The following is a 27,833-nucleotide window of genomic DNA, read 5'->3' on the forward strand; positions in this document are numbered from 1 at the left end:
ACAACCAAGTATTGGATAAAATCAAGTGTGCACTGCGCAACGCCATCTGTGGCAAGGTCCACCTAACCACAGATACGTGGACCAGTAAGCACGGCCAGGGACGCTATATCTCCCTAACTGCACACTGGGTAAATGTAGTGGCGGCTAGGCCCCAGGCGGAGAGCTGTTTGGCGCACGTCCTTCCGCCGCCAAGGATCGCAGGGCAACATTCTTTGCCTCCTGTTGCCACCTCCTCCTCCTACTCAGCTTCCTCCTCCTCTTCTTCCACCTGCTCATCCAGTCAGCCACACACCTTCACCACCAAATTCAGCACAGCCCGGGGTAAACGTCAGCAGGCCATTCTGAAACTCATATGTTTGGGGGACAGGCCCCACACCGCACAGGATTTGTGGCGGGGTATAGAACAAGACCGACGAGTGGTTGCTGCCGGTGAGCCTCAAGCCCGGCCTGGTGGTGTGTGGTAATGGGCGAAATCTCGTTGCAGCTCTGGGACTAGCCGGTTTGACGCACATCCCTTGCCTGGAGCATGTGCTGAATTTGGTGATGCAGAAGTTCATTCGCAACTACCCCGACATGTCAGAGCTGCTGCATAAAGTGCAGGCCGTCTGTTCGCGCTTCCGGCATTCACATCCTGCCGCTGCTCGCCTGTCTGCGCTACAGCGTAACTTCGGCCTTCCCGCTCACCGCCTCATATGCGACGTGCCCACCAGGTGGAACTCCACCTTGCACATGCTGGACAGACTGTGCGAGCAGCAGCAGGCCATAGTGGAGTTTCAGCTGCAGCACGCATGGGTCAGTCGCACTGCGGAACAGCACCACTTCACCACCAATGACTGGGCCTCCATGCAAGACCTGTGTGCCCTGTTGCGCTGTTTCGAGTACTCCACCAACATGGCCAGTGGCAATGACGCCATTATCAGCGTTACAATACTATTTCTATGTCTCCTTGAGAAAACACTTAGGGCGATGATGGAAGAGGAGGTGGCCCAGGAGGAGGAGGAAGAGGGGTCATTTTTAGCACTTTCAGGCCAGTCTCTTCGAAGTGACTCAGAGGGAGGTTTTTTGCAACAGCAGAGGCCAGGTACAAATGTGGCCAGACAGGGCCCACTACTGGAGGACGAGGATGAGGTGGAGGAGGAAGAATGAAGCATGTTCACAGCAGGGTGGCACCCAACGCAGCTCGGGCCCATCACTGGTGCGTGGCTGGGGGGAACGCAGGACGATGACGATACGCCTCCCACAGAGGACAGCTTGTCCTTACCTCTGGGCAGCCTGGCACACATGAGCGACTACATGCTGCAGTGCCTGCGCAACGACAGCAGAGTTGCCCACATTTTAACGTGTGCGGACTACTGGGTTGCCACCCTGCTGGATCCCCGGTACAAAGACAATGTGCCCACCTTACTTCCTGCACTGGAGCGTGATAGGAAGATACGCGAGTACAAGCGCACGTTGGTAGACGCGCTACTGAGAGCACTCCCAAATGTCACAGGGGAACAAGTGGAAGCCCAAGGCGAAGGCAGAGGAGGAGGAGCAAGAGGTCGCCAACGCAGCTGTGTCACGGCCAGCTCCTCTGAGGGCAGGGAGGAAAAGTTTTGTCACCACGCCACAGCTAACTGCACCACCACCTGATACGGAACGTGTTAGCAGGAGGCAACATTTCACTAACATGGTGGAACAGTACCTGTGCACACCCCTCCACGTACTGACTGATGGTTCGGCCCCATTCAACTTCTGGGTCTCCAAATTGTCCATGTGGCCAGAGCTAGCCTTTTATGCCTTGGAGGTGCTGGCCTGCCCGGCGGCCAGCGTTTTGTCTGAACGTGTATTCAGCACGGCAGGGGGCGTCATTACAGACAAACGCAGCCGCCTGTCTACAGCCAATGTGGACAAGCTGACGTTCATAAAAATGAACTAGGCATGGATCCCACAGGACCTGCCCATCCCTTGTGCAGATTAGACATTAACTACCTCCCCTTAACCATATATTATTGTACTCCAGGGCACTTCCTCATTAAATTCTATTTTTATTTTCATTTTATCATTATATTGCAGGGCAACCCAAAGTTGAATGAACCTCTCCTCTGTCTGGGTGCCGGGGCCTAAAAATATCTGACAGTGGCCTGTTCCAGTGGTGGGTGACATGAAGCCAGATTCTCTGCTGACATGAAGCCAGATTCTCTGCTATGGGACCTCGCTCCTCTGCCTGGGCCTAAATATCTGACAATGGACTGTTCCAGTGGTGGGTGACATGAAGCCTGATTCTCTGCTATGACATGAAGCCTGATTCTCTGCTATGGGACCTCTCTCCTCTGCCTGGGTCTAAATATCTGACAATGGACTGTTCCAGTGGTGGGTGACGTGAAGCCTGATTCTCTGCTATGACATGAAGACTGATTCTCTGCTGACTTGAAGCCAGATTCTCTGCTATGGGACCTCTCTCCAATTGATATTGGTTAATTTTTACTTTTATTTTAATTCATTTCCCTATCCACATTTGTTTGCAGGGGATTTAACTACATTTTGCTGCCTTTTGCAGCCCTCTAGCCCTTTCCTGGGCTGTTTTACAGCCTTTTTAGTGCGAAAAGTTCGAGTCCCCATTGACTTCAATGGGGTTCAGGTTCGGGACGAAGTTCGGGTCGGGATCGGCACCCGAACATTTCCAGGAAGTTCGGCCGAACTTCTCGAACCCGAACATCCAGGTGTTCGCTCAACTCTACTTAACACACATTAGGGCCTCTAAAATGCCAGGGCAGTATAACTACCCCACAAGTGACCCCATTTTGGAAAGAAGACACCCCAAGGTATTCCGTGAGGGGCATGGCGAGTTCCTAGAATTTTTTATTTTTTGTCACAAGTTAGCGGAAAATGATGATTTTTATTTTTTTTTTTCTTACAAAGTCTCATATTCCACTAACTTGTGACAAAAAATAAAAAACTTCCATGAACTCACCATGCCCATCACGAAATACCTGGGGGTGTCTTCTTTCCAAAATGGGGTCACTTGTGGGGTAGTTATACTGCCCTGGCATTTTAGGGGCCCGAAAGCGTGAGAAGTAGTTTGAAATCAAAATCAGTAAAAAATGGCCGGTGAAATCCGAAAGGTGCTCTTTGGAATGTGGGCCCCTTTGCCCACCTAGGCTGCAAAAAATATGTCTTTTTACATATACTCATGCTGGGTGAGAGAAATATCTCGGCAAAAGACAACTTTTCCCATTTTTTATACAAAGTTGGCATTTGACCAAGATATTTATCTCACCCAGCATGGGTATATGTAAAATGACACCCCAAAACACATTGCCCAACTTCTCCTGAGTACGGCGATACCAGATGTTTGACACTTTTTTGCAGCCTAGATGAGCAAAGGGGCCCACATTCCTTTTATGAGGGCATTTTTAGACATTTGGATCCCAGACTTCTTCTCACGCTTTAGGGCCGCTAAAATGCCAGGGCAGTATAAATACCCCACATGTGACCCCATTTTGGAAAGAAGACACCCCAAGGTATTCAATGAGGGGCATGGCGAGTTCATAGAATTTTTTTTTTTTGGCACAAGTTAGCGGAAATTGATTTTTATTTTATTTTTTCTCACAAAGTCTCCCTTTCCGCTAACTTGGGACAAAAATTTCAATCTTTCATGGACTCAATATGCCCCTCAGCGAATACCTTGGGGTGTCTTCTTTCCGAAATGGGGTCACATGTGGGGTATTTATATTGCCCTGGCATTCTAGGGGCCCTAAAGCGTGAGAAGAAGTCTGGAATATAAATGTCTAAAATTTTTTACGCATTTGGATTCCGTGAGGGGTATGGTGAGTTCATGTGAGATTTTATTTTCTGACACAAGTTAGTGGAATATGAGACTTTGTAAGAAAAAAAATAAAAAATTTCCGCTAACTTGGGCCAAAAAAATGTCTGAATGGAGCCTTACAGGGGGGTGATCAGGGAGTCTAAATGGGGTGATCACCCCCCTGTCATTGATCACCCCCCTATAAGGCTCCATTCAGATGTCCGTATGTGTTTTGCGGATCCAATCCATGTATCCGTGGATCCGTAAAAAACATACGGACGTCTGAATGGAGCCTTACAGGGGGGTGATCAGGGAGTCTATATGGGGTGATCACCCCCCTGTAAGGCTCCATTCAGACGTCTGTTTGTGTTTTGCGGATCCGATCCATAAAAAACATACGGACGTCTGAATGGAGACTTACAAGGGGGTGATCAATGACAGGGGGGTGATCAATGACAGGGGGGTGATCCGGGAGTCTTTATGGGGTGATCAGGGGTTAATAAGTGACGGGGGGGTGTAGTGTAGTGGTGTTTGGTGCTACATATTACTGAGCTGCCTGTGTCCTCTGGTGGTCGATCCAAACAAAAGGGACCACCAGAGGACCAGGTAGCAGGTATATTAGACGCTGTTATCAAAACATTGTCTAATATACCTGTTAGGGGTTAAAAAAAATCGCATCTCCAGCCTGCCAGCGAACGATCGCCGCTGGCAGGCTGGAGATCCATTCGCTTACCTTCCGATCCTGTGAATGCGCGCGCCTGTGTGCGCACGTTCACAGAAAATCTTGCGTCTCGCGAGATGACGCATATATGCGTGACTGTGCGCAGGGCTGCCGCCTCCGGAACGCGATCCTGCGTTAGGCGGTCCGGAGGCGGTTAAAGGGACGGGTGCTTTGGAGGTCTCTGTTAAGGGGGCAGAGAACAGTGCAGGTCACAGATAAGGGGATGGTCCCCTATGGAGGTCAGTTGTTAAGGGGCGGGGTGCTGTATAGGTCATTGTTAAGGGGGCGGGCCCCTGAGGAGGTTAATGTCAAGGGAGTGGGGTGCTGCGAAACTCACTGTTAAAGGGGTGGGCTGCTGTGAAGGTCCCATTTTAAGGAGGCGGGGCACTGTGGGGGGGGGGCAGTGTTAAGAGGCGGGGTGCTGTAGAGGTCACCGTTATGTGGGGATACTGTTGATATCTTTTAACGACACACACAAATATGAAATGAAATAGATGAAATATACCTGTGCGAAGCCAGGCTCTTCTGCTAGTATAAGAGATTATATATAATATATATCTCTATTATAGATATATATCCCCCTTGACAATATCTGCTGTACATGTATGGCGGAAGTCATCACTTTAAATATGGCCACTGCCAATTTTTTAAATAGCAGAAGAGACCCGGGGCTAATGTCTGCGACCATTAATAATGGCAGTCACAGACTTTTAACCCCTCAGATGCTGTGGTTAATTGTGACCAGTGACCACAGCATGTGAGCTGAGAAAATGTTGGAGCACTGCGCTTCCACAGGATAGGGGATAAATACACTGCTCAAAAAAATAAAGGGAACACAAAAATAACACATCCTTGATCTGAATTAATTAAATATTCTTCTGAAATACTTTGTTCTTTACATAGTTAAATGTGCTGACAACAAAATCAGACAAAAATTAAAAAATGGAAATAAAATTTTTAAACCCATGGAGGTCTGGATTTGGAGTCACACTCAAAATTAAAGTGGAAAAACACACTACAGGCTGATCCAACTTTGATGTAATGTCCCTAAAACAAGTCAAAATGAGGCTCAGTAGTGTGTGTGGCCTCCACGTGCCTGTATAACCTCCCTACAATGCCTGGGCATGCTCCTGATGAGGTGGCGGACGGTCTCCTGAGGGATCTCCTCCCAGACCCGGACTAAAGCATCTGCCAACTCCTGGACAGTCTGTGGTGCAACGTGAAGTTGGTGGATAGAGCGAGACATGATGTCCCAGATGTGCTCAATTGGATTCAGGTCTGGGGAACGGGCGGGCCAGTCCATAGCATAAATGCCTTCGTCTTGCAGGAACTGCTGACACACTCCAGCCACATGAGGTCTAGCATTGTCTTGCATTAGGAGGAACCAAGGGCCAACCGCACCAGCATATGGTCTCACAAGGGGTCTGAGGATCTCATCTCGGTACCTAATGGCAGTCAGGCTACCTCTGGCGAGCACATGGAGGGCTGTGCGGCCCTCCAAAGAAATGCCACCCCACACCATTACTGACCCAATGCCAAACCGGTCATGCTGGAGGATGTTGCAGGCAGCAGAACGTTCTCCGCGGCGTCTCCAGACTCTGTCACATGTGCTCAGTGTGAACCTGCTTTCATCTGTGAAGAGTACAGGGCGCCAGTGGCGAATTTGCCAATCTTGGTGTTCTCTGGCAAATGCCAAACATCCTGCACGGTGTTGGGCTGTAAGCACAACCCCCACCTGTGGACGTCAGTCCCTCATATCACCCTCATGGAGTCTGTTTCTGACCGTTTGAGCAGACACATGCACATTTGTGGCCTGCTGGAGGTCATTTTGCAGGGCTCTGGCAGTGCTCCTCCTGTTCCTCCTTGCACAAAGGCGGAGGTAGCGGTCCTGCTGCTGGGTTGTTGCCCTCCTACGGCCTCCTCCACGTCTCCTGATGTACTGGCCTGTCTCCTGGCAGCGCCTCTATGCTCTGGACACTACGCTGACAGACACAGCAAAACTTCTTGCCACAGCTCGCATTGATGTGCCATCCTGGATAAGCTGCACTACCTGAGCCACTTGTGTGGGTTGTAGACTCCGTCTCATGCTACCACTAGAGTGAAAGCACCGCCAGCATTCAAAAGTGACCAAAGCATCAGCCAGGAAGCATAGGAACTGAGAAGTGGTCTGTGGTCACCACCTGCAGAACCACTCCTTTATTGGGGGTGTCTTGCTAATTGCCTATAATTTCCACCTGTTGTCTATCCCATTTGCACAACAGCATTTGAAATTGATTGTCACTCAGTGTTGCTTCCTAAGTGGACAGTTTGATTTCACAGAAGTGTGATTGACTAGGAGTTACATTGTGTTGTTTAAGTGTTCTCTTTATTTTTTTGAGCAGTGTATTAGATCGCAGGCAGAGGGTCTAACTGCACAGACAACCACCGATTATAAGAAACTGTTCCCTCTGAAATGAATAGAGCAGCAGGTCGAGCATGTGCATTGCAGCGCTGTTCATCTCTATGGGACTATTGGAAATAGCACTCTCTCTCAGTCAGTCCCATAGAGAAGAACGAAACAGCAGTGTGTATGCTCGACCAGTTGGTAGATTCATTTCAGGGGGCCCAGGCACAGGACCCACATTCTTGTGAACTGTAGGACCACCACCAATCGAATCAACTTATCCCGGATATGGAATAAGTTGAAATAACTGGAATACCACTTTAATAATAAATTTCCTGGTGACAGACTCCCTTTAAAGCGAACCTTTCACCTGCATTTCACTTAATAAACTATCAAAAGTACCTTATAGATCATCCTCATTGTGTTATCATACAGTCTTGTCCCGCTTTTCTGCCATATATATGCATGAAAAAAATCACCTTATAAAGTACTCTTCTCCAGCTCCACAAGTCATGTTAGAAGTCAAGGGGATAGCCCTTCCCTCACTCCAGGCTTTAACTCCCCTGCCCTAACCCCGCCTCTATGCAGTCTAATTGACACCCGGCTCAGTCGCCGGGACGGCGCTTGTACAGGCGGCACATGCGCCGGACTCAAGCGCGATCCTGTAACTGAATCGCGCATGCGCCGTCCCCGATGCCTGCCTCTCTTCTCTTCCTCACGCGCGCCCCGATATTCGCTCCATGCGCGATTCAATTACAGGATCGCGCCCGAGTCTGACGGCGCATGCGCCGCCTGTACAAGCGCGGTCCCGGCGACTGAGCCGGGTGTCAATTAGATTGCATAGAGGCGGGGTTAGGGCAGGGGAGTTACAGCCTGGAGTGAGGGAAGGGCTACCCCCTTGACTTCTAACGTGACTTGTGGAGCTGGAGAAGAGTACTTTATAAGGCGATTTTTCCATGCATATACATGGCAGAAAAGCGGGACAAGACTGTATGATAACACAATGAGGATGATCTATAAGGTACTTTTGATAGTTTATTAAGTGAAATGCAGGTGAAAGGTTAGCTTTAAGCCAGACTTCTGAGTGACAGGTTTACTTCAGCAAGTTAATGGGTGTGGCCTGGATAGGTAATAAGTGTTTGATCAGATGGGGTCCCACTGCAAGCTAGACTGGCTCCTCGCCACCTGAAATGAGGAGTTTCCTCTCACATGGCTGTTTACATAACTAATGACGCCAAGCTATTTGTGCCAAGTTTTATAGAAAATGCAAATTTTTAAAAGTAGCACGATGAACTTCACCAAATTTGTAACTCACTGGTGAGATTTGAAAAGTGGCACAGCCTCCAAGGAGATGTATTTTAGGCCACATCCATCAAGTAAACTAGGGGGAAATGGTGCAGATCTATACCTGCTTATGGATTTGATTTTTTTTATTTCCTGTCTAAGAGGTCAAATTGTACCAAATTTCTTAAGAGGCATGTGCCTCTTAATAGTTTTGGTACAATTCATTCCAACTTACTTCCCAACACAAGTGTGTCTCCATACAAACTCCTTCTCATACAAGTTGAGGTCCCAGAGATCAAACCCACATAATCTAACATTTATTTAATACCTATTTAAGGCCAAATCCACTTACCTTAGCAAACCAAGTCCAGAAACTCCATAATACAAATAAAATAAACACAAATCAAACAAAGGAGATATTTTCTTACACATCTTTAAAAATGCAAAAATTAACAAGCATTACCCAATACATGCGTAAAAAGTTTATTTAACATGACCATAAAAAGTTATTTAAAAAAAAAAGGGAGGAGGAATTGCACCTTTACTATTTCATAAATATATCTAGGTTGAAAGGAATATACAGCAACTGTATGGAGATAGTGTGTATGTGAGACTATAGGTATACTTCCTTTAGGGGAATACTTACAGGTAAAGGAAAGTCTCATTCTAAAAACAATAAACTGGGTAAATTCATTTAAAATGGATTACTGACACATCACCCTTCTCTCCTTGGTAATGGCCAATGAGATTCATATACAAGTATTCATGTGGAGAAATCCCTTGGATACAGACTCAATTCATGGCAGTCATTTCAATTAAAGAATATGGGGTGGAATCTCTGACAGCAGTGGGGAACCTCTCAGAGTAGAGTGAACATCTTTGGTCTGTTCAGATAGGTCAGTTGTAGATTTAGCTCTGGACAGTGTAAAGCCCTTGAGACCAAATCATTGCCAAAATGTACTCCTTTCTACCCATCATCCGTAACAGTCCATTTGGCAAAAAGACAGGTATATAGAGAGCAAAAGACAAAATTAAACTGATCGACAGTTCATTTCTTAATAGTTACAGCGTGTCCATATATATTGGTGCGTATAAAACGCAGGCTCCATAACCAATCAGAATTGAAGAGCAGGCATTTGCCAAACATCCAAGAGAAGGGTAGCACAGTCAAGGTGTATATACCCAGGCAGAGGCACTGTGTCATACAGCTCAAGTAGACAAAGAAAATCACATTGGGGAAGATGCACATTCAGGTGCCAGCTCCATGTCGAATGTTACACTCTCTGTGAATGGAAGGAAAAAAAGAGTCAGTCATTTCCTAGAGCTCTGTATTGGCCTGACCCATATTTGCCCTTCACTGAAAAACAATGGTCACTAACTATTCACACAAATCAATAGTACAAGCAACCACATGAAACTTTGTAATGTATTTTATCAGTGTGGAATGTCTAGTACTTCTGTTATCATCTGTTCACCAGCCCCCCCTCCTCCTCTTGCTAATTGCTTTTCACTTAGAAAAATGCCTTTTTCCCGGCCAAGAAAGACCAGCTCTGCAGAAGGATCATATTTCACATCAATGCAGGTCTATGGAGAGGGAATATCCACAAATATACAGGGCCCCACTTCTCTGTAATGTCCACCATTATGCTGGGACTGCTTCTGAGTGACTGTGAGACGGTTAGTAAGCAGATTCTACTCTACTTTCAGTATGAGCAGTGGATGACAGCTAGTCTCCACCCACCAAGTCTGAGAAAACTGCAAAAACATTCCCTATGCACAGAGGAAAACTGCAAAAAATATGCCAGAAGCAAGTGATATTATGGCCAGATACCGCATGTGCACACTGTACTATTAATTAATGCAAAGTCTGTTGCATTAATTGAAAGCTCTGTGATGCTTTAACCTATTACAAATAAAAAAGACAGCTCTTTGCCCTATGAAAAGCAAAGTGCAATGTTAATGAATGGCATGGATAAATGACACCTACCAAATGGATTCCCTGTACCGGCCTCAGATCCATCTCCTGGAAACTGCATCAAAGAGTCCAAGGTACGAGGGGACATAGGGAGGTCGATAGTGTTACTACAGGTTGTCCTATTCATGCAGATGATAGAGAAATAACATTATTATATTCAGTTATTTTAAGTGTGAGCATATGACCACATCTGAAAAGATATTACTAATCAATTGTTTTATTCTCTGCAGTCCTATAAATAATCACTAACAATCTGCAAAAAATGCAAATCATTCCCTATGTAAGAAAGATAGCTTAGTGGAGAACAGACAGCTTTCTCATGCTACTTAAAGGTGCCTATACACCTTCAATAGCTGTCGGTCTAATGCTTATTTGGTCAACAGCTATTCCTCCTAACACGGCTCATGTGAGTGTGCATGTGTTGTCAATGTGTCAATTAGTATAGAACAAATAAAAAAAATAAAAATAAATTACACCCTTTTCCGTAGAATAAAAAATTAAATACATAAATAAAAAAAATATATAAAAACATCATGGGCATCACCACATCCAAAAAGCTCGTACTACTAAAATATAAAAATAGTTTTCCAATACGGCGAATGGCGTAACAGAAAAAAGGGTCAAAATGGCCAATTTGCCAATTTTATTGCTTATCTTACCCAAAAAAAATTGAATAAAAATGTGAGAACACACTCCAGAAGGGTGTCAATAAAAACTAAAGATTTTTATCTATTTGTACACTATTTAGACATAAAAATCTATACATATGTGATATCGTAATTCGAGATGAGCGAATTCCGTTATGCATTCCGTCATAGAATTGCGTTATGGTCCATGGTAATGGAATCCATAAAGCAATTCTGCTTTTACCACCAAACGAAGCGTGAACGAATTTCATAACATGAAATTTGCTCATCTCTAGTTGTAATCATACTGACCCAGAGAATGGACTGGTCAATTATGCTGCAAAAGGGAACGCTGTAGGGACAAACCTCTTAAAACAGTGGAGGAATTTAGCTTTTTTTCCAATTCCACTCCATTTGGAATTTTTTTACCACTACATTTTATGCCATATTAAATGGTGGCATTAGAAAGTACAACTTGTCCCGCAAAAAATAAGCCCTCATATGGATATGTGAAAAAAAAAAAAATAACACCCTATGGCTCAAGGAAGATAGAGAATAAAAATGGTAAGCTTCCTAATAAGCTGTGCACGATGCACGGCTCAGCCAGGAGCGTGTCAGAATGCCAATCACCCTAATAGATCTCTTTTAGGGCTCATGCACATGAAAGTATTTTCTTTCCACATCCGTTCCGTTTTTTTAGGCTGACCATATGCTGAATTATTCAATTCAATGGGTCTGCAAAAAAAAAAAAAAAAAAGGTACTCCGTGTGCATTCCGTTTCCGTATGTCCGTTACGCAAAAAAATAGAACATGTCCTATTATTGTCCGCATTACGGACAAGGATAGTACTGTTCTATTAGGGGCCAGCTTTTCCGTTCCGCAAAATACGGAATGCACATGGACGTCATCCATATTTTTTGCGGACTGCAAAATACATACGATCGTGTGCATGAGGCCTTCGGGTGAATGGGACAATGAATCAAAGGATCTCAGGTTCTAGCCCCCTTACAGGGCTAAGAGTTATGAAAAAAAAGTTAAAGAACAAAACAAATATTAAAAGTTTAAATCACATCCATTTCCTAATTTTGCATATAAGAGTATATAAACAAAGAAATAAACTTATCATAGTTAATGACCTACTAAGCCAGAAAATTCATCACTTATTAGACAGGTCGCTAATATTCACAAACACGTCTGGGGTATATGTTTTCTTGCCTATTTACACGCTAGAATGGATGCACGCAGGGACCAATATATTGTATTCAACATATGATTTAGATTTATGGTTTCTTTTTATACATAGGGAAGCACTTTATAGGAAAAAAAAAATCTATACTTACGGTGTAACACATATAAACTTTGTCTTCAGATATGGGGCAGTGCCTGTGTTTAAAGAGAAATACATTGCAGCTGTAATTATAAGTATCTATTATGATCTTCACAGATGTGTAACCACAGAAACAATTGATAAAATATATCGAATATATAAAGCTGAGTGTATGTCCGCTAAAGGAATCCGTACCGTCGCATTTACAATCACGAAATTTGGCACACAGGTACATCAGGTGTCCGGGAAGGTTTTAGACCAGGTCTCAGCTCTCTAGGACGTACCGTTCCTGAGATATTCCCAAAAAATGCATTAGCCAATGGAAGCTTGGTCACATGACCCTTATCAGCCAATAGAAGTTTGCAGGTCCTCCAGCCTCCACATACAGTTATACTCCAGGTTTCCATAACAACCCAGCCATTTATCTTCACTGCTATAGGAGGGCTTTAAAAGGAAATCTGTAACCAGGATAATAGCTATTGAAGTAAAGCCATGGTCTAATAAGACTTAGTACCGTATTTTTCGCCCCATAAGACGCACTTTTTCCTCCCCAAAAATGGGAGGAAAATGCCCCTGCGTCTTATGGGGCGAATGCTGGCAGTTTTACATCGCTGGATGCGATGTACGGAGCGGGGGCCGGGGGAGGGACTGGAAGGAGGAGCTGGGGGCCAGCAATAGCGGTGGGGCGGTGCGGACACTGTACTATAGCCCCGCCCCACCGCTCCGGTATTCTAATATAAAATGTATTATTGAATTAAAAGTTATTAAACATGCCCCCCTCACTCCTAATAGTACCGTATATCCTAATTGCTTCTGTATAATGCCGGCAGGCAGGCCGGGCGGGCGGCAGCGTAACTCCCTGATGTCACGTGCCTGCTCCGCCTCCTTTATGAATGAAGCAGGCGGCGCAGGCAAGTGACGTCAGTAAGTGACGCGCCGGCCGCCCGGCCCGCCTTGTACAGATCTTATATCTGTGGATGGCACAGTTAAGGGGGGGGCACACGGAATCTGTGGATGGCACAGTTAAGGGGTGGGGGTCTGTGGCTGGCACTGTTATGGGCTGGGGGGGTCTGTGGCTGGCACTGTTATAGGGTGGGGGTCTGTGGATGGCACATATATAACAGTGCCATCCACAGATCTCCCCCCCCCCCTATAACAGTGCCAGCCACAGATCACCCCATAAGTGTCCGTCATCCACAGATCTCCCCCCCCCCTATAACAGTGCCAGCCACAGATCACCCCATAAGTGTCCGTCATCCACAGATCCCCCCATAAGTGTCCGTCATCCACAGATCCCCCCATAAGTGTCCGTCATCCACAGATCCCCCCCATAAGTGTCCGTCATCCACAGATCCCCCCCATAAGTGTCCGTCATCCACAGATCCCCCCCATAAGTGTCCGTCATCCACAGATCCCCCCCATAAGTGTCCGTCATCCACAGATCCCCCCCCATAAGTGTCCGTCATCCACAGATCCCCCCCATAAGTGTCCGTCATCCACAGATCCCCCCCATAAGTGTCCGTCATCCACAGATCCCCCCCATAAGTGTCCGTCATCCACAGATCCCCCCCATAAGTGTCCGTCATCCACAGATCCCCCCCATAACAGTGTCAGTCATCCACAGATCCCCCCCATAACAGTGTCAGTCATCCACAGATCCCCCCCCATAACAGTGTCAGTCATCCACAGATCCCCCCCCATAACAGTGTCAGTCATCCACAGATCCCCCCATAACAGTGTCAGTCATCCACAGATCCCCCCATAACAGTGTCCGTCATCCACAGACCACCATTAGTTCCAAACCCACCAAAAGCACACCTTTTGGTTAAAAAAATTTTTTTTCTTATTTTCCTCCCCAAAAACCTAGGTGCGTCTTATGGGCCGGTGCGTATTATAGGGCGAAAAATGCGGCAACTTATTTCAAGATGTGCCTTTGTTCCAGCAATAGATGTTTTTATCCTCTGAAAATCCAGTTTATTTGGTATGCAAATGAGCCAGTAAGGTACCCAGAGGGCCGTCACTCTTGCAGGAAGGAGCCCAGACACACCCCCTGCCACAATGTGTCCACCCTCAAAATATTTAAAACCCCGCCCCCAGGTCCTGCTAAGACACGCCCCTGATCTGGTTAGGCTACGCCCCCTCCCATTCCTGAGCCGACGGGGATTGAAAAAAATGAAGGTAAAAATCAACTTCTGTCAGCTGCAGGGGTGGAAGGGAGGGTGACTTTCTCCCTGCAGCTTACAATCAGACAGTACAATGCTGCTGTCTTAGAGTGAGCTGTTCAAAAGGACACGCCCCCGATCCAGTAAAGGCCACTGTTAAGGGGGGCAGGTCCCTGTGGAGGTCACTGTCAATGGGGTGGTATGCGGTGAAAGTCACTGTTAAAGGGGAAGGCTGCTGCAAAGGTCAAAGTTAAGGGGGTGGGCTGCTGTGAAGGTCCAATTTTAAGGGACGGGGCATTGTGGGGGGGGGGGCTGTGGAGGTCCAATTTTAAGGGACGGGGCACTGTGGGGGGGGGGGGGGGGGGGGTGGTTTGTAGATGTCACTGATATTTTTTAACAACACACACAAACATTAAATGAAATAGATTAATTATACCCGAGCGAAGCCTGGTCCTTCAGCTAGTCTAATATATAAAGCTGTGTGTATGTATGTCCGCTAAAGGAATCCGCACCGCTGCATTTACATTTTACAATCACGAAATTTGGCAAACAGGTACATCAGGTGTCCGGGAACGTTTTAGACCAGGTCTCAGCTCTCTAGGACGTACCGTTCCTGAGATATTCACAAAAAATGCATTAGCAAATAGAAGCTTGGTCACATGACCCTTAGCCAATAGAAGCTCGCAGGTCCTACAGTCTCCACATACACAGTTTTACTCCAGGTTTCCATAACAACCCAGTCATTTATCTTCACCGCTGTAGGAGAGCTTTAAAGGAAATCTGTCACAAGGATAATTGCTATTGAAGAAAAGCCATGGCCTAAATAGCACTTAGTACCTTATTGCAAGATGTGCCTTTGTTCCAGCAATAGATGTTTTTAGCCTCTGAAAATCCAGTTTAATATGCAAATGAACCAGTAAGGTGCCACAATGTGTTCACTATCAAAAGACTTAAAGGATAACTGTTGTATATATATATTTTTTTGGAGTATTGGATTGTGGTGATTAATATCACCTTGGTGGCCCTATTTCAACTTTTCGCTGTGTATTCAATTACCCCATAATTACAAATTTTTGTTCCTTGTACTGCCTACTTTTACATGTGCTTAAAATAGGGTTGCTAGGCATGGTCCATCTATCTGTTGAAGGACTGAAGGAGAAGCAGAGTGCAAGGTCACATTACTGACAGCCAGGGACTGTAAGTAAATGATTAAAGCCAGGTCCTCCCCAGCAGCTGATAACAGTGCCTGGGCTGTGTGCACTTCTCCCTGTCCCTACGCTTGGCAGATGCTCCCTCACTCAGCAGACTTGGAGAATGCAGAGTTGGAGCAGCACACAACAGGGAAGGGAGATCTGCCATCTGCTCAGTGAATAAATTAAAGCAACATGTGGTAAGAGGACCCCTTTGTGCTGCAGGAGATTAACCCTTTACGGGGGGAGGGTTCTGGTTACTGACACTTTTGGGGGGCTATTGTTACTGGCTAGTGAGGGCAGGCGGAATTAGCCTCAGGGTGAGGGCAGTGGCGGCCATCTTAACTGAATAGTGAAATTGCAGTTTTATGCAGACTGGTTGCTAAGGGCTGAAGCTTATTAAATATGGGGTAGGTCAGTCTAATAGTACTGGATTCTGGAATATCATGTTATTAGTAACTACATATATGAAAATTGAAATTAGGGTCTAAATGTGACAGTTATCCTTTAAAACCCTGCCCCAGGTCCCGCGAAGCCACGCCCCTAATCTGGTTAGGCCACGCCCACTCCCACTAAGCTGACATTGAAAAAATGAAGTTAAAAATCAACCTCTAGGTCCCGCTAAGCCACGCCCTCTCCACTTCTCAGCCAACAGGAATTTTAAAAAATGAAGGTAAAAATCATCTTCTGTCAGCTGCAGGGGTGGGAGGGAGGGTGACTTTCTCCCTGCAGTTCACACTCAGACAGAACAGTGCTGCTGTCTTAGAGTGAGTTGTTCAAAACGACACGCCCCCGATCCAGTAAAGGCCACTGTTAAGGGGGCGGGCCCCTATGGAGGTCACTGTCAAGGGGGTGGTATGCTGTGAAAGTCACTGTTAAAGGAGAAGGCTGCTGTAAAGGTCAAAGTTAAGGGGGTGGGGGGCTGTGGAGGTCCAATTTTAAGGGACAGGGCACTGGGGAGGTCACTGTTGTAGTGGATAGTGTTGATATATTTTAACGATACACAAAAACATTAAATTAAATAGATTAAATATACCCGAGCGACCGGGTCCTTCATCTAGTAAATGATAAAGATGGGTCAGCTTGAAATAAATCAGAATGACAGTAGATACAAATTACAAGCAGTCTTGCATAGAATGAGTACCACTACCTGGGTCACTGGGCTCAGGGTGTTCCTGGCTCTCTGGACGACAGTACTTGCTAAAGGCTTCTTCCTTGGGGATGTCAGGGTACAGGTAAACGAGAGGGGACACCAAGATGTTGGTGGCATCCATGATTTTGTATCCCATGAGGATTTCAGCAAATGACATACTGTTGAGTTGCTGTTTAGTATATGGTTCTACAGACTGAATCTGTGTTTTTCCTAAAAAGAAAAATGTGTAATAAAAGAACATAGAAGTATCAAGAAAACACACAAAAAAGAAATCTTAAAATGTTTAATTACCGTTGATGTCTTTCTCCACCCAGGTAAAGGTTATTCCACCCTCTTTGCTGCTCTCACTGAATCTCAGCAGGAATGTCCCAGGAGGCTTGGTGCTCAGAATTGCTCTTTCACGCTCTTTGCTGATAAAACCCATAATATACCTGCCAAAAAGTTCATGCTGTAAGCCAAGTAGAGCACATATACAACATACAATGCCGACAATTGAAGACTTAAAGGATGTTTTCGAATTCTGCCTCTGAATCAAAGGGATCATAATTTGTTTTATTTTCAGGTTGATGTAGTTTTATGAGGTCTTGGAAAACGGGCTTAGTTTCCCACAGAAACCAATCAGATTGCACCTGTCATTTTCAGAAAAATGAAAGGCACAAATATTTGATTGGTTGCTATGGGCAACCAATCCAGTTTTCCTTTGCACCAGTTTTGATAAATCTGCCCCGTTGTGTTTTACTTTTTTTTTGCTATTACTGGAGGGTGCCTCATCGTAGGCTGGCTCTAGCAGAGAGTCCATGCAGTAATCCACTGCCTACTCCTACACCAACCACACTCATAACGTCTCCAGTGGCCAAACTGAAGTTCTAAGGATCTTCCCACAGAATTTCTACATTATGCACCCACACAGGCTTGTTCTTATAACTGGCTCCAGAACCCAGTTCCCATCATCCTCTACCTGGCTAGTCACCCTGAGCTCCTAATACATGATGTCAGAATAAACTGCAGGTGAGAGCTGAATGGGGTTGAAAAAAATGCATGTCAAGCATGTGCTGTCAGCATCTGTGCGACCGTAGGTCCTTCCTGCAAAAAAAATTAAATAAAAATAGAACATGCCCTATTCTTGTACGTTTTGCGGACAAGAATAGGCATTTCTACAATAGGGCGGGATGCACACGACAGATATCAGTGTTCTGTAGATCGGCAAAATGCATATGGTCGTGTGCATTAAGCCTTAGCAAAAGGTAAGAGTCCCAGAATCCTCCAAAGGACTTTGACTGTCAGCAAGTATATTGTATGCACATAGATCCTTTTCTCTGCCTCTGCATTTATATGTTGGTATCGATTGTGGCATACAGTGGTCTGGACACAAGTTTCTTTCATTGCTGCCTTAAAAACTGAAATAGCTACATTGTTCATTCAATAACAATAAGTATGTTCATAGTGATGCAGCTACTGCCCTGGTGCTAGGGATGAGCATACTTGCCATAGGAAAGCACCTGGTTCATCCCCTACTCATTAGATTTATGAAAAGTGTACAAAGAAACAAACAAAAACTGTCGGGGCAGAAAACTCACCCTTCATTCCAAAGTGCAAGTATGTACTTCTTTACAAGGTCAATGATATTATCCAGCCATACCCAGAATGAGAAACCTTTACCAGCCATATTTTCCTATGTGGATTTGAAGATAAACCAAAAGAGGTTAAGGATGGTAAAAATTCATAAAACTAACAATTTATACGAGAACCATAGGTAAACAAATTACTTTGCAGAACTTGGCCCAGGTGATTTGGCAGCCTGAATAGTTAACTCCAGGACCTAAGGATGAAGAAGGGACACAGGTAAGACAAATGGCTGATTTGGACAACACTTACATGTGATCTATTGAGAACATACCCAGAAGTTTCTCAGCCAATGTGGTTAATTGCTCAATGCTGAGGCCTCGTTTTGTGGTGGAGGAGAATTGCCAGCTTAGAACTTCTGCCACCTGATCCCATGTACCAATGGGAGGTTTAGTGAAAAAGTTAACATTCTGAAGGCAAAAAAACGTACATGTCATTGGACCTAAAGTGAGTTTAATGCAAATGCCAATGTCTTGTTATTAGCCTTTACTTTGCTAGGTAGGCTCTCCAATTGTATTAAAGTTTGATGGTATGTATAACATGTTTATGATAGGTTTTTCTTATTATTTAATTCAGTATGCAGTCATGTGCAGTAGTTTGCCTCTCCTCTAGTATGAAATACCTGTACAGATTAACATGCTAATAATCAGGTGACTGTACAGCCTCAGGGTTCATGCATACAACCGTTGTTTTCCAGTCCGTTTTTCATGGATCCGTTGTTCCGTATCTGAGTTTTTTATATTTTTATCCGATTAAAGTCATCTTCCATTCTGTTATCCCACAAAACATATCCGTATGTGATCCGTTTTTTGCGGATCAGAAACAGTAACTTATTAAAATCACCAAACACATGAGCAATATGGGCTGGGCATAGCATTTCTACAGTATGGATCCGCAAAATACGGATGAAATATGGATGTGTTCCGTGTGCGTTCCATATTTTTTGCGCACCCATTGACTTTAATGGTTCCGCATACAGTCCTCAAAAAAAAAAAGTAACGGAAGCGTTAAGAAAATACGTTTGTGTGCATGAGCCCTTAAGACTGGCTTACACTGCTCAATTGTCAGGTAGATAATCAGCGACGAACGTTCCTACGAACGCTTGTACCTGACAATCTGCCCATCGAAAGATTCTGCGGATTACCCGATGAACAAGCAGGACACTCATTCAGCAGATTAAACAATTATTCACGTGTACACCTAAATAATTGTTTCTGGGCAGCAGATCATGATGTCTAACAGGACAATGAATCTCTACTGGAATAGGCGATAGCAGTAGCCATGACTTGTCCTCATACTGCATGTAAATTCTTCAACACCAGTGACGAGCAGGCAATTGTCCAGATGGAACACATCCTTCCTGACAATTGTGTGCTCAGTCACTGCGTGTAAATGTAATGTTATCCTTTCATGTGTGTGCCTGCACTAGTCTACCAAGTGTGAGGGAAAACTAAATATGATATAAATTAGGGCTGCACGATATGGGAATTTTGTGCGATTGCAATTAAGGCCCTAAAAATTGCGATAACGATGTGCGATGCGATATTTTAAGGGAATTGTGCTAGAGGTCTATTTGCTTGGATTTTCCCATATTAGCCGCTGACGCGGCTGGGTATGACATAGTTGTGGGGGATCTGTGGAGGACGCTGTGTTGTGGGGGATCTGTGGAGGACACTTATGGGGACCTGTGGATGGCACTGTTATGGGGGATCTGTGGAGGACGCTGTTATAGGGGATGTGTGCTATGACCTCTCATGGCCCTATGTGTACCCTCATGTGTCTTAAACTGCGCACATAACTGGCTTTGTGTTAAGTATTTTACTAGTGTGTAAAACAAGCTCTCTCCTATTGATAACATGGCCGCCTCTGTTACTCACTGTCACTATGAATGCACTGCAGCAAGCGGCAGCGAGCTGGCCGGCCAGCGCGTGACTGACGTCACTTAGTAACGCTCCTCCCACTTCAGGAAGCAGGAGCGTTACTAAGTGACGTCAGTCACGCGCCAGCCGGCCCGCTCGCTGCCGTTAGCTGCAGTGCATTCATCGTGACAGTGAGTACAGAGGCTGGACCGGTTATCAAAAGGAGAGAGATTGTTTCACACACTAGTAAAATACTTTACATGCAAAGCCAGTTATGTGCGCGGGGCCCCTTCATATATAATCACGGCATTTTCGGGTCGGCCAAATCGCCATATCGCGATTCGATTAATCGTGCAGCCCTAATATAAACTATAGATGTAACTTACCTTTGGGTTGTTGGTTAGCATGTTGTACCACAGAATAGATGCCCAGGCATTAGGCATTTGACATATGTTTGATATCACAACGACAGGCAATGAATGGGTCTACAAAAAGAAGAAACAGTTTTTTCACTTTCATTACTACATTTCACCCATTTTATTAGATAAAATAAACTACTATCGAGTGACTGTAGTAACTGATTAAAGAAGTGAAAAGGGCTCTCTTTTCATGGGCTGACAATCGAGGCAATTATCGGGAAGGTGTTTTCCCAGGAATGCTCATTCCTGATAACTGCTCTGTGTAAATATGTCACAGATCACCCAATAACGAAGTCAAATGCTCATTCATCTGATCCAAGGCTGAGGGGGGTCTAATTGGAGGCTGATGGAGCTTGGAGGTCTTTGTCTTTTAGTCCAGAAAATCAGTATCTCTATATATTGCTATGTATCTGAACAAAAACAACTACAAAATAATGAGGGCCCCATAAGCAATCGGCACTGTTTTTTCTTATTCTCTTTACAAAGATAACCTTCAAGCATGTCTCATACAGGAGGCTCACTGTACCTTTAAATAAGTTGCAAAGGATCAGAAAAACATGGCTGCTGTCTTCTAAAAACAGTGCCACATCGTCCCCAGCTTGTGCATGAAATCGCAGCTTCACACCCATTTGATAAAGCAGGGCTGTAAAATCAGATATAACACATGGACACGTGTGGCTCAGTTTTGGAAAGGTAGCAGCAATGTTTTTGTAATCTAGTACAAATGCCTTTAATCACCTAACTGTTTTGCAGGAGTCCAGCTCCAGCAGTGGGCAAAGTATCTAACTGGAGAGGGGAGGGCTGCTAAGGCTACTTTCACACTGCCGTTTCTGGGTCCGCCTGTGAGATCCGTTTCAAGGCTCTCACAAGCGGCCCAAAACTGATCAATTCAGCCCCAATGCATTCTGAATGGATAAGGATCCGTTCAGAATGCATCAGTTTGCCTCCGTTCAGCTTCCATTCCGCTCTGGAGGCGGACACCAAAATGTTGCTTGCAGCGTTTTGATGTCAGTCTGACGAAACTGAGCCAAACGGATCCGTCCTGACTTACAATGTAAGTCAATGGGGACGGATCCGTTTTTACTGACACAATATGGTGCAATTGAAAACGGATCCGCCTCCCATTGACTTTCAATGTAAGTCAAAACGGATCCGTTTGCATTATCATGAACAAAAAAAATGGTAATGCAAACGGATCCGTTCTGAACGGATACAAGCGTTTGCATTATAGGTGCGGATCCGTCTGTGCAGATACCAGACGGATCCGCACCTAACGCAGGTGTGAAAGTAGCCTTAGATGCTGCTATCTCCTGAATGGTAGCAACATGCAACTTGTCTTGTTTGAAAGCGGACATTCCAAGCGTTCAGACAATACCAGAATGAAGCAATATGTTCAGGACAGGGGAAGATATCACTGATCGAAATCGGGATGCTGTGAATGCAGGTTTTGCCGGCGATTATTCCCAACTCTATTCCTAACTCAATTTCTCCTCTGTTGCTTGGACTTTAGCTGTCATTTTGGTCTTGTGTGAAAGCCAGCTGGAATGTCAGCTTTTAAACAAGACCAGTTGCATGTTTCTAGCTGCTACCATTCAGGAGATAGCAGCATCTAAAGCAGCCCTCCCCCTCCAGTTAGCTACTTTTCCCCACTGCCCGAGCTGGACTCTGGCAAAAAAGTTAGGTGGTTAATAAAAGGCTTTAAAAAGGACCTGTCACCATAAAATAAAGTATAGCCTGCAGGCAACTGGTTATAGAGCAGAAGGAGCGGAGCAGATTCATATAATTTTGTGGGAAAAGATTCAGCAACACTTGTAACTTATACATTGAAATCTCTTCTCTAAGTTCATTTGTACACAGGGGTAGTCTTATCAGTGATGGACAGCTCTCTCTGTATACAATCTTAGAACAGTTTCACATGAGCATAGTCAGTCCTGAAAACTCTCCAAGAGGGAGCAGTATTTCCTGGATGGAACACTGTATTTCTGAAGTGAACGCATAGCATTATAATGAACTCCCGTCTCATTTCGGGTCTACCGAATTGTAGTCATGGTATTATGAGAGTACAGTAGATTGGAGGTCAGGAAGGAACATAGCATCATACAGTATACACTACTCACAAAAAGATATTTGGCTTTCGGGTGAAATTTATGGAAAACGTAAATAGTTCACGGTACAGTGATATTATATCGTGAAAGTAGGGCATTTAAGTAGAAGTATGCAATGGTGATTTCCTCATCCCAAACAATTTATTGAAACAAAAGCCAACAGTGGTGGGTATACCCCCACAAAAAATGTCAATGTCTCAATAACTTGTCATGTGGCCTTGAGCATCAATTACAGCTTGACAACCACATCTCATGCTGTTAACAAGTCGACTTATTGTCTGCTGAAGCATGGCATCCCACTCTTATTGAAGGGCGGCTGTCAGGTCATTGAGGTTCTGGGGTACAGAGTTACGAGCCTCTACACGGCGACTCAGCTGATCCCATAGGTTTTCAATGGGATTCAGGTCTGAAAAACGTGCAGGCCACTCCATTTGAGGTACCCCAGTATCCAGCAGCTGTTCCCTAATGATGCAACCTCGATGAGCTGGCGCATTGTCGTCCATGAAGATGAAATTAGGCCTGTGTTGTTTATGCAGGGGTGCAATGACTGGATTAATGACGTTATTCAAGTAGTATGGGCTTGTCACTGTACCATTCACAAAGTGTAGGGCAGTTCTTTATTGAATAGACACAGTGTGATGTGCGCATCCATACGTCCATTCTGCAGTCCCGCAAAAAAATATAGAAAATGTCCTATTTTTGTCAGTTTCTTGGACAAGAATAAGCATTGTTACAATAGGTCTGCAAAAAAACAAAAAAAAACGGATGCAACACAGACGTTACATAGTTAATACAGTTGAAAAAGAGACATAAGTCCTTCAAGTTCAACCAAGAGATAGGTGGGGAAGCGAATCCCAGAAGGAAATGAGACTAAGATTTCTACACATTTTCATAAGCATTAATGTTGTTTAGTTTTAAGAATTAATCTAAACCCTTTTTAAAACTGTCCACTGTTCCTGCTGTGACCACGTCCTGAGGAAGTCTATTCCACAGATTCACAGTTCTTACAGTAAAGAAGCTTTGACGCTTCTGGAGACTGAACTTTTTCTTCTCCAGTCGGAGGCAGTGCCCTCTTGTCTTTTGAGGGTATTTTACATGAAACAGTTTTTCACCATATTTTTTGTATGGCCCATTTATATATTTGTATAGGTTAATCATGTCCCCCCTTAGATGTCTCTTCTCAAGACTAAATAAATTCAATTATTTTAATCTTTTTTCATGACTAAGACCAGTTATCTATATTTTTTGTGAGTCTGCATTTTACAGACCACAAAATACATACAGTTGTGTGAATGCACCCTTACATTGAGAGACTAAAAACCTATCCTGAGTGTGTTCTCTCTCGTAACAAGCTCTACACCTAGGTGAGCTGGATACATCAGGGATGGATTTTCAGACTGGATGTCAGCAAGAGTCCTTCCATTCACTACTAGCAAGTACAGATCTTGAAAATTGAGAGGGGCCAAAACTAAACAGTCTTTATATATAAGGAGAAACTTATCAATCAAGCTGGGCAGGGAGAAGCCATAGGGGACTCTAAAAGTAGGTCTTCCTGACATGCCACAATATGCATACTAAAATATAGTTCTTTGCAATGAGGACGCCTGTTGGCATTTCGTGCTACACATGGTGCAGACTATATCTGCTGACAAGTTCCCTCAAAGATATTAAAAGATTGTATAATTTCAATTTACGCAACAAATTCTTCAGTTACACAACATGGACATGCCCAAAAAACATACAGTTTACAAAAGGATATACACACAGTCTCTACTTGAACACTGGTTGAGTTTTGCATATTTTTCAATGAGGTGTAAACTGATATAAGTTATGGCCAATTCGAATCTGAGACCAGTGCTACACTGAAGTGAGTACTCACTAGGTGGCATTGGCACAGGTTTCTCTTGTACTGTCAAATCCATTGTACTTTCTCTAACATATGGAGAATATTCAGCTGACATATTCACCATGTTACCAACCTGCACACAATGAGGAAGTATGTCCTTCCTGAAATTACAAGTGTGTCATCAGATTAAAGGGGTTGTCTGGGTTCAGAGCTGAACCCAGACAAACCTCCATTTTCACCCCGGCAGCCCCCCTGACTTGCTAAATCGAGCAGGGCAAAGGCATTTTTTGGAAATCTGGTGACGTACCGGGGCTCTCCATGGGGCTGCCAGGAAGCCCGGTGACGTCACTGGCACTGATGGGAAGGCTTTAGTGCTGCCCTAGCCAGTAAAATGGCTAGGGCAGCGCTAAAGCACGCCCATCACGTCACCGAACACACTGCCAGGCGGAAGGTTCCGCCCGGCAGTGTGTGATTGTAAACAAAAGAGCCTTTGCCTTGTGCGATCTAGAGCAGCGCAAAGGAGAGCATCGGAGTCAGGGGGCTGCTGTGGTGAAATTATGGGTATGTCCGGGTTCAGCTCTGAACCCTTACAACCCCTTTATGGTTGATGCGGACAAGCTTCCCATGAACACTGCAAAATTTCTTACCTCAAGATCGATTTTTAATCCTTGGTGATAAACTTCAGTTTCAAATGTGATTAAGTGAAGTTCTTCAGTGACAATAAGTGATGCCTATAATGAAATAATTTGATTACCAAATGTCTGCACTCTTAACATTAAAGGCACACCTACCCCTCCCCAAGTACAACACCTATCCACTATGCACAGGATTGCGGCTAACTGTCTGATCGGCAGAGGTTCAACCACTGGGACCGCCAATGATCATGAGAACGAAATGGAGGAGGTGGTGCATGTCTGCTGTTCTATTCAAATCTATGGTACTGTCAGATATAGCAGAGAACTGCACTCTGGTATCTCAGGCAGTTCCAAGCAGTTAAATGGTACAGCAGTGACCATGGACAACAGCTGCTCCATATAAATGGGGGGGGGACACAAACTCTGGCGCACATTTATTTATTATTTTATTATTTCGTTTTAAATGCCGGTCTTAATAACCCATATAGCTGGCTCCGGCCTCTACATAACTTCGGCGTATCCTGCGTCAGTCTAAATGTAAGCCAGCTTTCTTACTGCCTTACATTTAGACCAATTTATACACCTAAAACAGGCGTAGAAAATGTTGAATGAGATGGGCCTGCAGGCCTGTCACCTTCCCTGCCCACACCACTCCCACTTTTCTAGACCTGGCGTGAGAGGAGAAAATCTGCAGATTACAGTGCAAATAACCTTTGCGCCGCAATATGCACCAGAAGTACGCCTAATATAGGCGTATTACTGGATAGTAAATGACCCCCTCTGCTCCCATGATCGGTCTAAGCAGTTGTGCTCCCACTGATCAGACACTCATCCCCTATCACGTGGATAGAGGAAAAGTATTGTTCATGGGGAAAAAGCCCTTTAAAGAGGACCTTTCACTAGTTTAAAAACTAAAAACGAACTATATCAGTGGGCAGAGCGGCGCCCAGGGGTCCCCCTGCACTTACTAGTATGTCTGGGCGCCGCTCCGTTCGCCCGGTATAGGCTCCGGTGTGTGCAGCTCCCTCTGTTGTACAGGGCGGAGTTTTTGTATTAGGGTTGTCCCTTGCTGCAGCGCTGGCCAATCGTAGCGCACAGCTCATAGCCTGGGACTCCCAGGCTATGAGCTGTGCGCTACGATTGGCCAGCGCTGCAGCAAGGGAAAACCCTAATACAAAAACTCCGCCCCGTACAACAGAGGGAGCTGCACACACCGGAGCCTATACCGGGCGAACGGAGCGGCGCCCAGACATACTAGTAAGTGCAGGGGGACCCCTGGGCGCCGCTCTGCCCACTGATATAGTTCGTTTTTAAACTAGTGAAAGGTCCTCTTTAATGTCATAGATTGTAAGATCTTGCGAGCAGGGCCCTCATTTCTCTTGTTGTAGTAATCAACTTGTCTGTTGCTAGGTTATTTATGACTGTTTGTACATGAACCCCTGAATTGTAAGGCGCTGCGGAATATGTTGGCGCTATATAAATAAAGATTATTATTATTATATGTTCACCTCTGAACACAATTTGCTAACGTCTATACACTTTATATGCTCTTCTACAGATTTACAGCAAATTTTCAGTTATTAACTTAATTAAACACATACAGAAATATCCCTACTCACATCACAGTTCGCTCGTCCACCATTGCCACATCGCTGCTCTCTTAAAGTCTGGAAGAAACAAGCATAGAATGATCTAAAGATGACAAAATTTAAACGAACGTGTACTTAAACATCCTTGCAATCTATACGGTCAGTGTGGTAGCATGTGTATGCTGTATGAGAGTTGTTATAACATTGTGTAAAGGCCTAAAATAATTTCATCTGTGGGAAGACATCAAAACCCCCTTTCTTCAGCTAATGTCAGTGATGCAAGTAGTAGATAATTGAACGTGCCTTTAGTGACCAGTGTGGAAAGAGAAATATTTAATGAGGAGCCGTCACCTCTCCTGACAGGTCTGGTGTAGTAACTACTTATATCCCCCCTGTAATAACAATTCTGGAGCATCTATTTTTATAGGTTGTGCCATTCCTGTACTATTCCTACTAGAAGTTCACAAATAAATTGCCAGCAGTCTGCAGTAAAGGTACTGCTGGGTATTACCAGTAGCGGTTGTGTCTGTCTATTCAGCGCTGCTGGTGTCAGACTTAGGGCTAATGCACACGAACGTAATGTATTTTGCGGTCTGCAAAAAAATGGATCTGCAAAAAATACAGATGACATCTGTGTGCATTCCGTATTTTGCGGAAAGGAACAGCTGGCCCTTCATAGAACAGTACTATCCTTGTCCGTAATGCGGACAATAGGACATGTTCTATTTTTTTTCAGAACGGAAAACGGAATGCACACTGAGTACCTGCCGTTATTTTTGTGGACCCACTGAAGTGAATGGTTTCGCATACGGTCCGCAAAAAAACTCCGGAACGGACGCGGAAAGAAAACACGTTCGTGTGCATGAGCCCTTAGCAGGGTCACAGCACCAACTGGTAACGCCCATCTGTATCTTTACTGCTAGTAGAAATGAGTAATGGCATAACAGAGCCAGAATAGATGCTCCTGAATTGTCATTACATTGGGTAATGCACGTAGTTACCACAACAGCAATGTCTGGAGAGGTGACAGGTCATCTAAGATTTTTTTAAATAAATGGACAACCATAGTTAATCTTAACTAAAAACAAGATTTTTGTATTTATACGCACTATCTTCTTGCTATGTTGGGGATACAGAAAGCTGTGGGTA

The 27,833-nt window shown here is 44.7% G+C and overlaps 1 protein-coding gene across 3 annotated transcripts in view; it reads right to left on the reverse strand.

The window, feature by feature from the left end:
• Window positions 1-9,148: 9,148 nt before the first annotated feature.
• The window catches only part of STAT3 (signal transducer and activator of transcription 3), a 111,183-nt gene continuing 92,498 nt past the window's right edge, over window positions 9,149-27,833 (reverse strand). For 2 of the 3 annotated variants that reach the window (XM_040434719.1, XM_040434716.1), the window contains exons 14-24: window positions 26,715-26,762; window positions 25,108-25,191; window positions 20,477-20,575; window positions 18,506-18,641; window positions 18,375-18,427; window positions 18,186-18,280; window positions 16,900-17,039; window positions 16,603-16,818; window positions 12,117-12,159; window positions 10,163-10,269; window positions 9,149-9,458 (exon numbers count right to left, since the gene is read on the reverse strand). In XM_040434719.1, the coding sequence (XP_040290653.1) occupies window positions 9,403-9,458; window positions 10,163-10,269; window positions 12,117-12,159; window positions 16,603-16,818; window positions 16,900-17,039; window positions 18,186-18,280; window positions 18,375-18,427; window positions 18,506-18,641; window positions 20,477-20,575; window positions 25,108-25,191; window positions 26,715-26,762 (1,077 nt within the window). In that variant the 3' untranslated portion in view covers window positions 9,149-9,402. The remainder of the gene's footprint in view (window positions 9,459-10,162; window positions 10,270-12,116; window positions 12,160-16,602; window positions 16,819-16,899; window positions 17,040-18,185; window positions 18,281-18,374; window positions 18,428-18,505; window positions 18,642-20,476; window positions 20,576-25,107; window positions 25,192-26,714; window positions 26,763-27,833) is intronic. The other variant, XM_040434718.1, reaches the window with a different exon arrangement.

The sequence above is a fragment of the Bufo bufo genome, chromosome 6 (assembly GCF_905171765.1).
Source record: "Bufo bufo chromosome 6, aBufBuf1.1, whole genome shotgun sequence".
Lineage (NCBI taxonomy): Eukaryota > Metazoa > Chordata > Amphibia > Anura > Bufonidae > Bufo > Bufo bufo.